This window comes from Garra rufa, chromosome 3 (genome assembly GCF_049309525.1).
Source record: "Garra rufa chromosome 3, GarRuf1.0, whole genome shotgun sequence".
NCBI lineage: Eukaryota > Metazoa > Chordata > Actinopteri > Cypriniformes > Cyprinidae > Garra > Garra rufa.
Genome location: NC_133363.1, coordinates 14,571,553 through 14,584,545, shown reverse-complemented (window position 1 = coordinate 14,584,545; position 12,993 = coordinate 14,571,553). Strand labels below are relative to the sequence as shown.

Genomic DNA, 12,993 nt, shown 5'->3' with positions numbered 1-12,993 from the left:
TGATTCCGGACCGCAAGATGCGTCCATGCGGACCGTGAAAGCTTTTGACATAATAATAATAATAATAATAAAATAAAAAAAAATGCCAAACGCTATTTCTAATAAATACATTTATATTAAGCACACTAGGGTCAGCATTTGGGTGCAATCTTCCGTGCAGTGAGGAGAGCAGAGATCGGCAGACAGATGTAGCTTTCAGTGAGTGAAAAACGTTGATGGAAAATGCATTATTTTGGGGTTACGTCGCAAAATATTGTAAATATATCTTTTTATACTGTATTTTTATACATATTTATATTTTAAACCACGACGGTGAGCCAATGGATATCACACAAGCAACGTGAAAACTGCATATTAAAGTGAAAGTAAAAACAGCGCTTTCAGCATCTAATGTGCACATTCTCTAAGAGACAATGATAGACGAATATACTTCATATGCTGATATTAATTTACTTCCCTAATATTTCTCTTCTGCAAAATAAAAAGAAACGTATTTTGTGTAGGCTAAGGGTTTTTGAAAGTCAGTTCTTGAAATGAAGCTCTTATTTTTATTGATGACTGTAGTGTTATTAGGGGTTAAGAAAGACTTAATTATTTCAGGTGGTCTTAAATGTGGGGACTAAAAGGCAAGAATTGCGATGGAACTTTATAAGGTTATTCATTGAATAAATAAAGTCATCTGCGGCGCTGTTTTGTGTACCATTCTGATAGCGCCTCCTGCTGGAAGAGAATGATCTGACATTTTTAATCAGCTCGTATGTCTACTGTTGTCAAAAAGACCAATGTAAACAAATCAGTCCATGGTTTTAAGCACCAAACACGTAGAGTTGTAAATGTTATCTGATGGATCGTCAAGATCATGTGTTAAACAAATTTAAACAATTAAGGCAATAAAATATATGTTAATTAATATAATACTTGATTGACAATAATTGTTTAAATTAATATAAGAATTGATACTTTTGACTCTTGAAGGCTGGAATGTGAATTTTATAATTTAAGAAATCTTTTTTGTTTTGTGAAATCTGCATCTCAATTGTAAATCATGCTTTTTACAGTCATTGTAATAATGTATTTATTAATTAAATTTTGTTCAGGTCTTTAAAAAAAGTATTTAAATGTCTAGAATTTAAGATAAAATATGCTGCAGATACCCTGGTCTCGTGAAAAAAAAAAAAAACATAAACAGTTTTTTATATATAATTGTCTGGACCTCGGCTGGTGCGCAGGGTTCATTACTGGACCTCGAGCCGTTTTAGTTGAAGACCCCTGGATTAGATGATCGATTTTGAGTGATTTTCTACTATGGCAGGATGTTTAAGCTGCATTAACATTAACTTACTTGTATTTGCTAGCTATTAGGGATGCTCATTTCGGTTAATTTTCCCAACGGGGGGGGGGGGGGGGTGTCTTAGTATATTTTCCTGCTTTTTTGTCCTTAGCCAATCACATGCCTGCATGCCAATCACATGCCTGCATATTGCAAGGAGAAGAGAACTGCTATTTTGGAACCCTTCTTCCAACTCTGGAGATTCTAATATGCAGGATGAGCTTAAGCTGACAGCATCTCTCCTTGATGTCATTGTTAAGGTAATTAATATATATATATATATATATATATATATATATAAAATGCAAATTGCTAAATTTTGGCCTTACCCTAAAATACATTTTTCTTTTATTTATCATGCTCTTATGTGAAGTGTGAAGTGAAATGTATTTTTGTCTCATAGGCGATCAAGGACCCTCGCACAGTTCATCAACTTTGTCTTGTTGTTTTGCAATTCTCCGGTAACTGTGGGTGTTTTAGAGGTGCCACAGTGCAAGATGTCTGCTAGCCCTGAGCCACAGCACAAGATGTCTGCTAGCCAAGAGCCTCAGCACAAGGGGTGCTTTTCAATATCCCTCCTCGTTTCCTCGCTCCTCCGTCCTCCATCCTATGACCCGGAACCCGATCGAGCTCAGCCATCTTGTAGGACATGTCAATTCTTTAATTGCACCGTGAGGAGGCGAGGATCGAGGAGTGAGGAGGCTTCCTGAGGAGTCTTGAGCGAGGATACGCAGGTGTTTCCTATGCGGAAGTGTTTTATCGACTAAACGTGACGCACTCCTCCCCCTTCGGATGTGTCATAATAATTTACATTTATATTTTACCTTTGCAGTGTAAATAATGTCATATATTTAAACAGGGCATCTTGCTTTGTTAATAATTATTATGAATGCCTTAAATAACGAACTTTAACAACATACGGGCAGATCTCTTTAGCGCAGCAGATGACGCTTTGAAGTGACGCTTGAGTGGTCAAGAATATTCCAATGTTCCTCCTTTGATTCCTCCATCCTCATTTCCTTTCCTTAAATCCTTCCCTCGTATCCTAAGGGGGTGGAGCTAAGACGCGAGGAAAGGAAGCAAGGAAAGGAAACGAGGATGCAAAAATAAGAAATGAAAAGCACCCAAGATGTCTGCTAGCCCTGAGCCACAGCACAAGATATCTGCCAGCCTAGAGCCACAGCATAAGATGTCTGCCAACCCAGAGCCCCTTCACAAGATGGCCGCCCTTCCCGAGTCTGTTCACAAGATGGCCGCCGTCCCAAAGCCCGTTCACAAAATGGCTTCCGTTCCTGAGTTCCCGGTCAAGATGGCCGCCACGCCAGAGCTACTGCACAAGATGGCCGCCCCGCCAGAGTCTGTCGTCAAGAGGGCCGCCACGCCAGAGCCTGCTGCAAAGATGGCCGCCACGCCAGAGCCTGCTGCAAATATGGCCGCCACGCCAGAGCCTGCTGCAAAGATGGCCGCCACACCAGAGCCTGTCGCAAAGATGGCCGCCGCCACGCCAGAGTGTGCACCCAAGATGGCCGCCATGCCCAAGCCTGCACCCAAGATGACCGTCATGCCCGAAATTATTAATGAAATGGTGGCTGCAACATCACACCCTCACATTTTCATGACTTATCAGAGGCTAATATCAAGCTTGGAGGACCCACCACTGCTGTCAGCTCGATCAGTCGATCTCTTACTATCAGCACCAGCCAAGCCAGCAACTGCTAATGCTACATCAGCCAAACCAGCAACTGTTAATGCTACGTCAGCCAAGTCAGCATCTGCTAAAGCCACTTCAGCCAGGCCAAGAACTGCTAATGCTATGTCAGCCAAGCCAGAGCCCGCTAACGTCACGTCTGCCAAACCAATGTCATGTCTGCCAAGCCTGAGCCCGCTTACGTCACGTCAATCAAACCACAGCCTGTGAACGTCATGTCTGCTTCTCCTGAGTCTGCACCAGCTGTTGTTCCTTCACTGCCAAGTCACGTCTCGCTCCCAAGCCACGCAGAGCCAGCGCTCCCAAGCCACGCAGAGCCAACGCTCCCAAGCCACATGCCTGCTCTGCCTGCACCGCCAAGGCTCCCTGCTCTGCCTGCACCGCCTAGGCTCCCTGTCTGCCCTGTCACGGCTATGGAGGCAGCGTGTTCCCATGAACTCTCAGCTTCTCTCCTTGCTCTGTCTGTCTCCTCTGTCTCTGCTCTCCCCAGGTCCCAGTCCATGACGTGGCTGTCTGTCCCGCCCTGGAAGACTTCTGTGCCTCCTGTTCCACCCTGGAGGGCTCCTGCGCCTCCTGTTCCGCCTTGGAGGGCTTCTGCGCCTCCTGTTCCGCTCTGGAGGGCTCCTGTGCCTCCTGCTCCGCCTTGGAGGGCTTCTGCGCCTCCTGTTCCTGCCCTGGAGGGCTCCTGGGCCTCCTGTTCCGCCTTGGAGGGCTCCTGCTCCGTCTGCTCCGCCCTGGTGGGCTCCTGCTCCATCTGCTCAGCCCTGGTGGGCTCCTGCTACGTCTGCGCCGCCCTGGTGGGCTTCTGCTCAGTCTGCTCCACCCTGGCCTTCCGCTCTGCTTCAGTTCCCCAGTCATGGACCTGGCCCTCCCTTCCTCCCCCTGTTCTGCCTGAGTTGTCCCTCCCTCTTGGACTTGTTTTTGTTTAGAGCGTCTGGAAGCCGCTCCTTTGAGGGGGTGGGGGCTATGTCACGATTCTGGTCTGTGTTTCTGTGTCTGTGTCTAAGGACTTTCATTTTGTAGTTTTTGTCTCTCATTGTTGACTGTCTCCCTGCCACTCTGCTCCCTTGTTTATCACCATGGACACTCATTTGACCACACCCACTTCCTCGTTAGTTTCTACGGTTACTCATTAGATCATTACCTCAGCCCTGTGTATAAATAATCCTTTTGTTTCCCCTATGCTTTTGTCAGTTGTTAAATGTGTAATGGTTGTCTCTGCCCTTGTCTGAGTTCCTGTTCCCTCTGGATTTTATTGTTTTGTCACGGATTCCCAATAAACTACTGCATCTAGATCCTCTTTCGCCTTGTATCTTCCAGCAACGTTACAACAGTATGCATGAAATATAGTGCTCATTGGTTTGAGGAAGTTTCAGAGGAATTCTGTTTGTTACCTAAAGGTTACAGTTAACTTCACTTTGTTGAAACAGTTCACTTTGTTGAAACACATGCCATGATTACATACATTATGTATGAATATGGTACTAAGTTTCATGTTTACAGCTTGATACATGTCATGTTTAACTTTTGTTAAGTTAAGCTTTTTTGTTATTCAGATATGTTGCAGAATAATATTGTTTGTTATTCAGGAATTGTTTCTTACCTAAAGAAGGTTACATTTCTTACTAAAAATTTTTGAATTATTATAGAATGTAATAAAGATGATTCAGAAAGCTAAAAGGCTAAACTATTTCATGTTTGACTCATATGTTTTATTTAATTATTTATTATTTAAAGAGTCTAATTTCTATTGTTTGTCCACTCAAGGTTTATAGGGATTTTAAGAAGTATTTAGTTAAATTACTTATTGAGTAATTAAATCACTTTTCGGACACAGTAATTAGATAAGTACTTTAAATACAACATTGATTAAGTAATTAGTAATTAGTAATTAATTACTTTTTTAAAGTAACTTACCCAACACTGGTCCTTGACATGAGTGCTCTGGGGCTGGGCAACACTGTTGCCAGTAAGTTACTGTAATTAGAATTTACAGTACCCAACTGTATTTCAGTTTACAGTAAGGCACTGTAGTAATGTACTGCCAAATATTATTGTAATTCATTGTTTTGTATATAGATGTCATTAAATTTTTAATTTTTATATAGAATTAATTTTATAGGTCCTACTGAGATTCAATTCAAACAGACACAATTATTCCAAAATGTCACATTCTTTATTTAAACATTGCATATACACAGTCTTCCAATGCTGGAACAGTGCATCTTCGCCATTTCTCCCATCTAAGGCATTCCAGGTGCTGCTCCAAAACGTAGGCCACTTTTGCTCACCATTCACTTTGTTACATAGAGAAATTTGTTCCCTGAAAGAAAAAAAAAAAAAGAAATTACACATTTGTAAAAGACAAACCCCCATATGGAATACACAAAATCATAGTGAAGTGATTGTCTTACCATGAAATATCAGTCCCAGCGTGGCTGGCCTGCTCCTGTCCGTTTAGTCAGCTGCATATATGGCTTGACCCCAAAAAAATTCTAACAAAAGGTTTCTCAGTGGTTTACAGTAGTATCAGATGTACTTAAAAACATATTAAAAGTTTACCAAAGTTGGACTCCAAGAAAGGCCCCATTTTCAAAATGGCGGCCATCAGGTCCTTAAAATGACCATTACTCTTTAGTATTCCTCCTAGACCAGGAATACTGGTGCCTGATACATGTTTTGGCCATGTAATATTTTAATTAGCATATTTGCATGATAGATACAGGTAAATTATAAAATTAAAATATAAATATATAAATTAAAATGTTGTGGAAAAGTTCATTTATTTCAGTAATTCACCTCAAATTGGGAAAGTCGTGTATATTAAAGGGGATGCCCATTTTCCAGAAGTTCATATGATTCTTTATGGTCTTAATGAAAAGTCTGTAATATACTTGGTTAAAAATGCTCAATAGTAGTGTAAAAAACACCCTTTTACCTTGTCAAAATCAGCTCTGCAAAATATCAGCTCATTTTATCGCATGGACCCTTTAAATACAAATGAGCTCTGCTCAGTTGTCCAGAAGACAGTCATGGACACCCTTCACAAGGAGGGTAAGCCACAAACATTCATTGCCAAAGAAGCTGGCTGTTCACAAAGTGCTGTATCCAAGCATGTTAACAGAAAGTTAAGTGGAAGGAAAAAGTGTGGAAGAAAAAGATGCACAACCAACCGAAAGAAACCGCAGCCTTGAGATGCTTGTGAAGCAAAATCGATTCAAGAATTTGGGTGAACTTCACAAGGAATGGACTGAGGCTGGGGTCAAGGCATCAAGAGCCACCACACACACAGACGTGTCAAGGAATTTGGCTACAGTTGTCATATTCCTCTTGTTAAGCCACTCCTGAACCACAGACAAAATCAAAGGCGCCTTACCTGGGCTAAGGAGAAGAAGAAATGGACTATTGCCCAGTGGTCCAAAGTCCTCTTTTCGGATGAGAGCAAGGTCCTGGAGTCTGGAGGAAGGGTGGAGAAGCTCATAGCCCAAGTTGCTTGAAGTTCAGTGTTAAGTTTCCACAATCTGTGATGATTTTGGGTGCATTGTCATCTGCTGGTGTTGGTCCACTATGTCTTTTTGAAAACAAAGTCACTGCACCCGTTTACCAAGAAATGTTAGAGCATTTCATGCATCCTTCTGCTGACCAGCTTTTTAAAGATGCTGATTTCATTTTCCAGCAGGATTTGGCACCTGCCCACACTGTCAAAAGCACCAAAAGTTGATTAAATGACCATGGTGTTGGTGTGCTTGACTGGCCAGTAAACTCACCAGACCTGAACCCCATAGAGAATCTATGAGGTATTGTCAAGAGGAAAATGAGAAACAAGAGACCAAAAAATGCAGATCAGCTGATGGCCACTGTCAAAGAAACCTGGGCTTCCATACCACAGACTGATCATCTCCATGCCACGCTGAATTAAGGCAGTAATTTTTAGCAAAAGAAGCCCCTACCAAGTATTGACTACATATACAGTAAATGAACATACTTTTCAGAAGGCCATCAATTCACTAAAAGTTTTTTTTATTGTTTTTTTTTTTTAAGTATTCTAATTTGAGTATTCTAATGAGTATTCTAATTCTAATTTGTTGAGATAGTGAATTGGTGGGTTTTTGTTAAATGTGAGCCAAATCATCACAATTAAATAAACTACTTCAGTCTGTGTGCAATGAATTTATTTAAAACACAAGTTTCACAAGTTGAATTACTGAAATAAATGAACTTTTCCACAACATTCTAATTTATTGAGATGCATCTGTAAGTGATTACAAGTACAATTATATATTAAAGCAATTTGAAATGAGTGTCCATTTTAGAGGGTTCACACACAGGCCTCTGTTCAGGATAATTCAGAGTTGTTTATGATCAAAGTTATACAACTCCAATTTAAGGAACTTTTGGGTGCAATAACTTTTACATAGACCCAGAAAACATGGGGTTAGACACCAAGATTACTTGGTTAGATCAAATAATGAAGGATTTAGGATATTTTAATGGTTTTCTGCCCATCTTGGACTCCATCTTGAAAATGACACCTTTCTAGTGGTCAAACTTTGGTAAACTTTTAGTATGTTATTAAGGACACCTAATACTACAAAAAACAGCTGAGAAACCTTTTGTTAGAATTTTTTTAGGGTTAGGTGTTTTTCTTTTCATATATGCAGCCGCCTAGTTGTGATGCTTCATTTGAGTTGCCTTTAAACACACAAAATGCAGTAAATATTAAATTCATTTTTTTTTGTAAATCTAATGCTAAAACTAGAAAGGCAGCTAGTCATAAAACTTTTAACCTAGCTAACATACAACTTTGTATTCTCAACTAGACTACTGGCCAACGGTAATTAACACGATCAAAATTTCACATTAGTTAACTTACTGTTAATATACGATTATGCCTTGTGCATTAAAATAATTTTATTTGGTAATTTAATAAGCTGACAGTGTCGTTTGTTAATTTTAAAGTACGCAGCAGTTTACCGTGGTAAAGTTTATGTACCATAATGTTGACGAGTAAATGTTATAGGTTAAATTGTTGGCCAAAAATCTTACAAACCACACACAAACAGACATACAAATATATATTTTACCTTGCTTGTTGTCATATTCTCTCGTAAGGTGCATCAATACACAGCGCAGATGCTCTCCGGAACTCTCCCGCTTGCGGGTTCCATCCCCGGGGGAAACCCCCGGCTCTGCCCCGCTGGTTCCGTGTCCTCAGACGCGAGCGGCGCGACGCGAGAAAAGACAGTATAGAAACCATTAAAATCCGTGATACTATCCACAATAGGTGCAGGACAGTAAACTGATGCCCCAGTATATTTCTGAAGTACAGTAGTACTCTAAGCACGCTGTTTCACTCGCGCTGTTTCTGACACGAAGGATAAACTCCTGTAGCGCAAAATCCTGTCAGTCCAAATGTAAGAAATGAGGAAAATAATTACCTCAATAGAGTGGCGCCAAAGAGGTCGTTACCGCAAATTCAGCAATTTTTAAAAAATACAGTGGTGTTTGACATCACAGAAAATTTCCATGATGCAAAGGGAATTACAGTTATTTACTTTAAAGGGAATTTGCTGTTTTATACTGGGTGATATACAGTAAATAACTGTAGAAATTACAGAAATGTCTAACAGTGACTTCATACGTTATGCACTACACACGCACACACACACACAAAAACAAGATATTTAAACAAAGTGAAAGAAAGGCTAAAGACCCAAAACTGTAAACCAAAATAAGAAGAGCAACTGATTATCAATGCAGTACATCATAGCTATCAAAGACAGCTTAGCCCTTACTATGTCACTATAACCCTATAATCCCATGTGTTGCAGTCTGTTTGCAGTCTGCTTAAGAAACTACTTTTAAAAAAAAGTTTCTAACGCTCCTCAAAGCTGACAAAATGATTTGACAAAAATACAGTATAAACAATAACATTGTATATACTTTAAAATATAATGTATCCCTGTGGTGGCAAAGCTGAATAATCATCAGCCATTACCAAAGTCTTCAGTATCACATGATAATTTAGAAATTATTTTAATATGCTGATTTATTATCAACGTTAAAATCAGTTGATTGATTGATTGATTGATTGATTGATTGATTGATTGATTGATTGATTGATTGAGGAACCTGGGATCCTTTTTTTAGAATTCAATGAAAAAAAAGTTAAAAAGAACAGAATTTATTCAAAATTGTTTTCAAAATTCATTTTGAATTTTGCTTTCACTTTACTATCACTTTATCAATTTACCTTGTCAAAATATAAGCATATTAACATATTTAACATATGACTAAGAGTATTAAAATTTTAGAAAACAAACTTTTGATGGCAATGTATATTGTTACAAAAGATTTCAATCTGTTTAAGTCTGTTTTCTGTGAATAGTCAAATGTATTCACCTCAGAGCTGGCTATAAGGAAGGCAAAGCAGGGCAGTGTTGAGAGAAGCACAAAGGCCAAAGCAACAGGTCTCCTGAAAGGTAAAAAAAACAAAACAGTTATGTCATTCTATCATAATGAGATTTGATCAAAGAATAATTAACATCAGAACATTTGAGTAAAATAAAGTTGTTGTTTTTTTTTTGTTGTTGTTGTTCACAAAGCCCATATTCTTAAACACTTTGATGTTGATAAATAGTTTAAATGTAAATAAATGGCATGGTAAATTCAATTGTATTTACTGTGAAGTACTGTGTTGATACAAATATAATAATAATTTAGTACCATAGCACTGTAATGGTTTTATCATAGTACTTAGTATCATAATAACAAATTACTCTCATATGTATATGGCTCTTCAAGATTTTTCAAATAATACCACAATATCATTCAAATGATATCACAGTATTCTGTGTTAATAACTTGGTGCCAAGTCTAAAATGTGATTTTACCATGGCAACGTAGGGCTGGACGATATGGCAAAATTTTATATCACGATATATTTCTTAATTTCGGTCGATATAAATAAGGTTAAATAAGGTTAATAAGAAATAAGGTTCACTTTTTATTTTTATTTAGCCTTTACAAACAAGAAATGTGAAATAATCTATCACATAAATAAAATTATCAGACTCAGCTTATTAACAATAATATAGTTCCATTTAAACTAGAGCAGGCTGATTATTCATATAAATTTAAACAACAAACAAACTGCTTCAGCAGTTTTCAGATAAAGAAACAGAAAGAATAAAATAAATAAAGAGTGAGCAACAACGAAAACACACTGCTCTGGCCGCAACAGAAAAGGGGGAAAGACATCATAATAAAAATTATGCCACTAGGCCAACTAATTATTAATCCTCTTCCAGAAAGGAGGTCAGGGCTCGCAAAATTTCTAAATCTCTGGTAGCCCTTTGGACAGATACTCTTCAGATTTTGGTAGCCCGAAAATTATTTTAACTAGCCCAAAAAAAAAAAAAAATTAAATTAAAAAAATTAGATAGGAGTCTAAATGTCAATCAAAAATATTTTCAATACACAAATATCAACAAATATCAAGGAATGAATTTTATTTCATTATTTACAGTGTATGCAGAATTTTTAAATATCAATTTGAGGCAATTTATGACCCTTTTTAAGAGCTTGCACAAGTAAAATGAACAGTATGAGTGGGGTTGGACGATGTACGGTATTAAGCCATATTAAGCCATAAAATTACATAATTTACAGTTCAGATATAAAGTTTTTTCACAAAAAAATCTTATAAAATGGCATTTTAGCCTTTATACCATTAAAAGGAATAAATCAAGTATATAATGTATTATATTTATTTAAAACATAAATATAACTGTCTTAATTGTTTAGATTTTTAGAAAGCACATTAACTTCTTTCACATTTACAACTCTGTGTTTGCTGCATAAAAAACATTGGTTGAGATTTGCAATAATCTGACCATCTGAAAATGTGGACGTGCATATTCATTCTCTGTCACTAGGTGGCGCTTTAGGAGCGCTGAAATATTACCGTTTCCCTAGTAACGGCTGTATACAAACAAAGACTATAGAATACCCAAGACATGTCACTCGTGCAATAGTTGATTAGAAAAGTCAGCGCGTCACTGCAGCTGCCGTTAGAAGTCCCGGTTGCTATAGAAACAATCGGCGCTCTAAGACGTGTGCTCAGTACTGCGCATGCGCACTGGCTCATCTAGCCAGAAAAATAAGCGTTTTTTCACGCTATTGGAGCACAAGGAACCATATTTATGAGCCAGTTCTTGTTGGATTTCTTTGAAGATTTAAAATATGAAATTTAATCGTAAGCTTGGTGAACAGTTTTGGAGAATTTGATGTTTCCCCATTCAAACAGATAGGAGCTGCACTTGTATGCCCGAGAGGCGTTTCAAAGATGGCCGCCGAGTGACATGACTTGCCTTAAAGGGACTTTGATACAAAGCAGCATTAAAGCAGTTTTATCAGGCATGAAATGAAAATGCCAACGATACGTTTCTGAGGACAGTCGGCTCCCTTCAGATACATTCATATAAAGACATCAGTGCCGCGTTTTGACTTTGAAACGTGCAGCGTGCATATTTATTCATTTACATCATTGCCTCTTAAAGTTTAATCCAGCCCTATCGCGATTGTTTATTTAACGAAGTCAAAGCCTTTTTGAAAATCTATTTGAACGGTCAGCGCTGATATTATGGCGAGTATTTGCATGAACCGTGTATAACTTACCAATGGCAGAGTTTATCCGAACTTAAAAAGCCGAACCACTTCCACACCACTGAATTAGTCTTTCCTCTCTTATCAACTATTTCGTCTGCCTTCTTTCTTGTGGAAGCTTGTTCATCCACATCTGTATTGCGGTCAGGGATACTCATTTTGTAGCTAAAACCAACTACTGCTGCTGAGCGCTAGCAGCATGTCTTTGATGTACGTCAATTGTTTTGCTCTTTCTGACAGCTGAGCGCTGAACGTCATTCAGTGACAAATGCTAATGTATAAAATTATATATATACATTTGCATACATATATACAGTATATATATGCAAAAAAAAATTCTATCACGATATATATTGATATCGAATTATTGTCCAGCCCTATGGCAACGTATCCAAAAGAGACAAAGATATTTGTATGTTTAATAAAATCCACAAGCGAAATCACTCCTTTTTTTCACTCACCATTTCTTCCGAGCAACCAGTGCCTTCTTCTTCTTAAACACCATATACTTCATAGGTAGCCAAATCAGCATTGCCACTGATGTTACATAGGCAACAGATGAAGCCACAATTAGCCAATATGCTGTTGAAGAATTTCCACCAGTTGGTTGCAATTGACTTTTTACTCGAGCCACAATAAGTGCAAAACGTTGCATTATGATAAAAAGTGGAACACAAAAACTGGCAAACTGCAGCACCTCACAAACAGCAAATTTAATCCTGCTACCTGAGCCCATGCTGTGGAAGGGATGCGGGGTTGGGGGGGGGGGGGTTGTCGTTGACCTCCAGTTCCTAAACTGGAGGGGCGGGGGTTTATTGTGCCAAAACACTGGCATATTCCATCCACAACAATTGAGCAGCTGGTGAGGCTACTGCTTACTTTGCACTACTATTGTGTGGCCAGGACCCAAACACATTACATGCAGAAACTACGCAACAAACCAACTACCAGTCCACATTTACGCACAAACTACAATGAAACCATACTGAAACTATACATTAAGCAGGTATATCAAGTGGCACACAATACTATATATCTATATATTCAATAAAATACCTATTTTGCATGACCCATGCAATGAAGTATTATGAGGGTACACTGATTGGTGTAAAAAGAAAGGATTTCTGAAGGATTTTACTGCACAACTAGGTAGTTTACTAGGCTGTTTTACCTATAGTGTTTATTATAGATATAGATATCCTAGGTTTCTAGGATATTCTGGATGGTTGCCAACTGACCCAGGTCCCACCCCAAAGTCTCTATGATATTTGAGACACTAGGTATGCAA

At 38.5% G+C, this 12,993-nt stretch overlaps 1 protein-coding gene across 1 annotated transcript in view; it reads right to left on the bottom strand.

The window, feature by feature from the left end:
- Nucleotides 1–12,441, bottom strand: part of LOC141331835 (transmembrane protein 236-like) — a 74,184-nt gene extending 61,743 nt beyond the window's left edge. The window contains exons 1-2 of the mRNA XM_073836871.1: nucleotides 12,167–12,441; nucleotides 9,441–9,513 (exon numbers count right to left, since the gene is read on the bottom strand). Coding sequence (XP_073692972.1) covers nucleotides 9,441–9,513; nucleotides 12,167–12,441 — 348 coding nt within the window. The remainder of the gene's footprint in view (nucleotides 1–9,440; nucleotides 9,514–12,166) is intronic.
- Nucleotides 12,442–12,993: the final 552 nt, after the last annotated feature.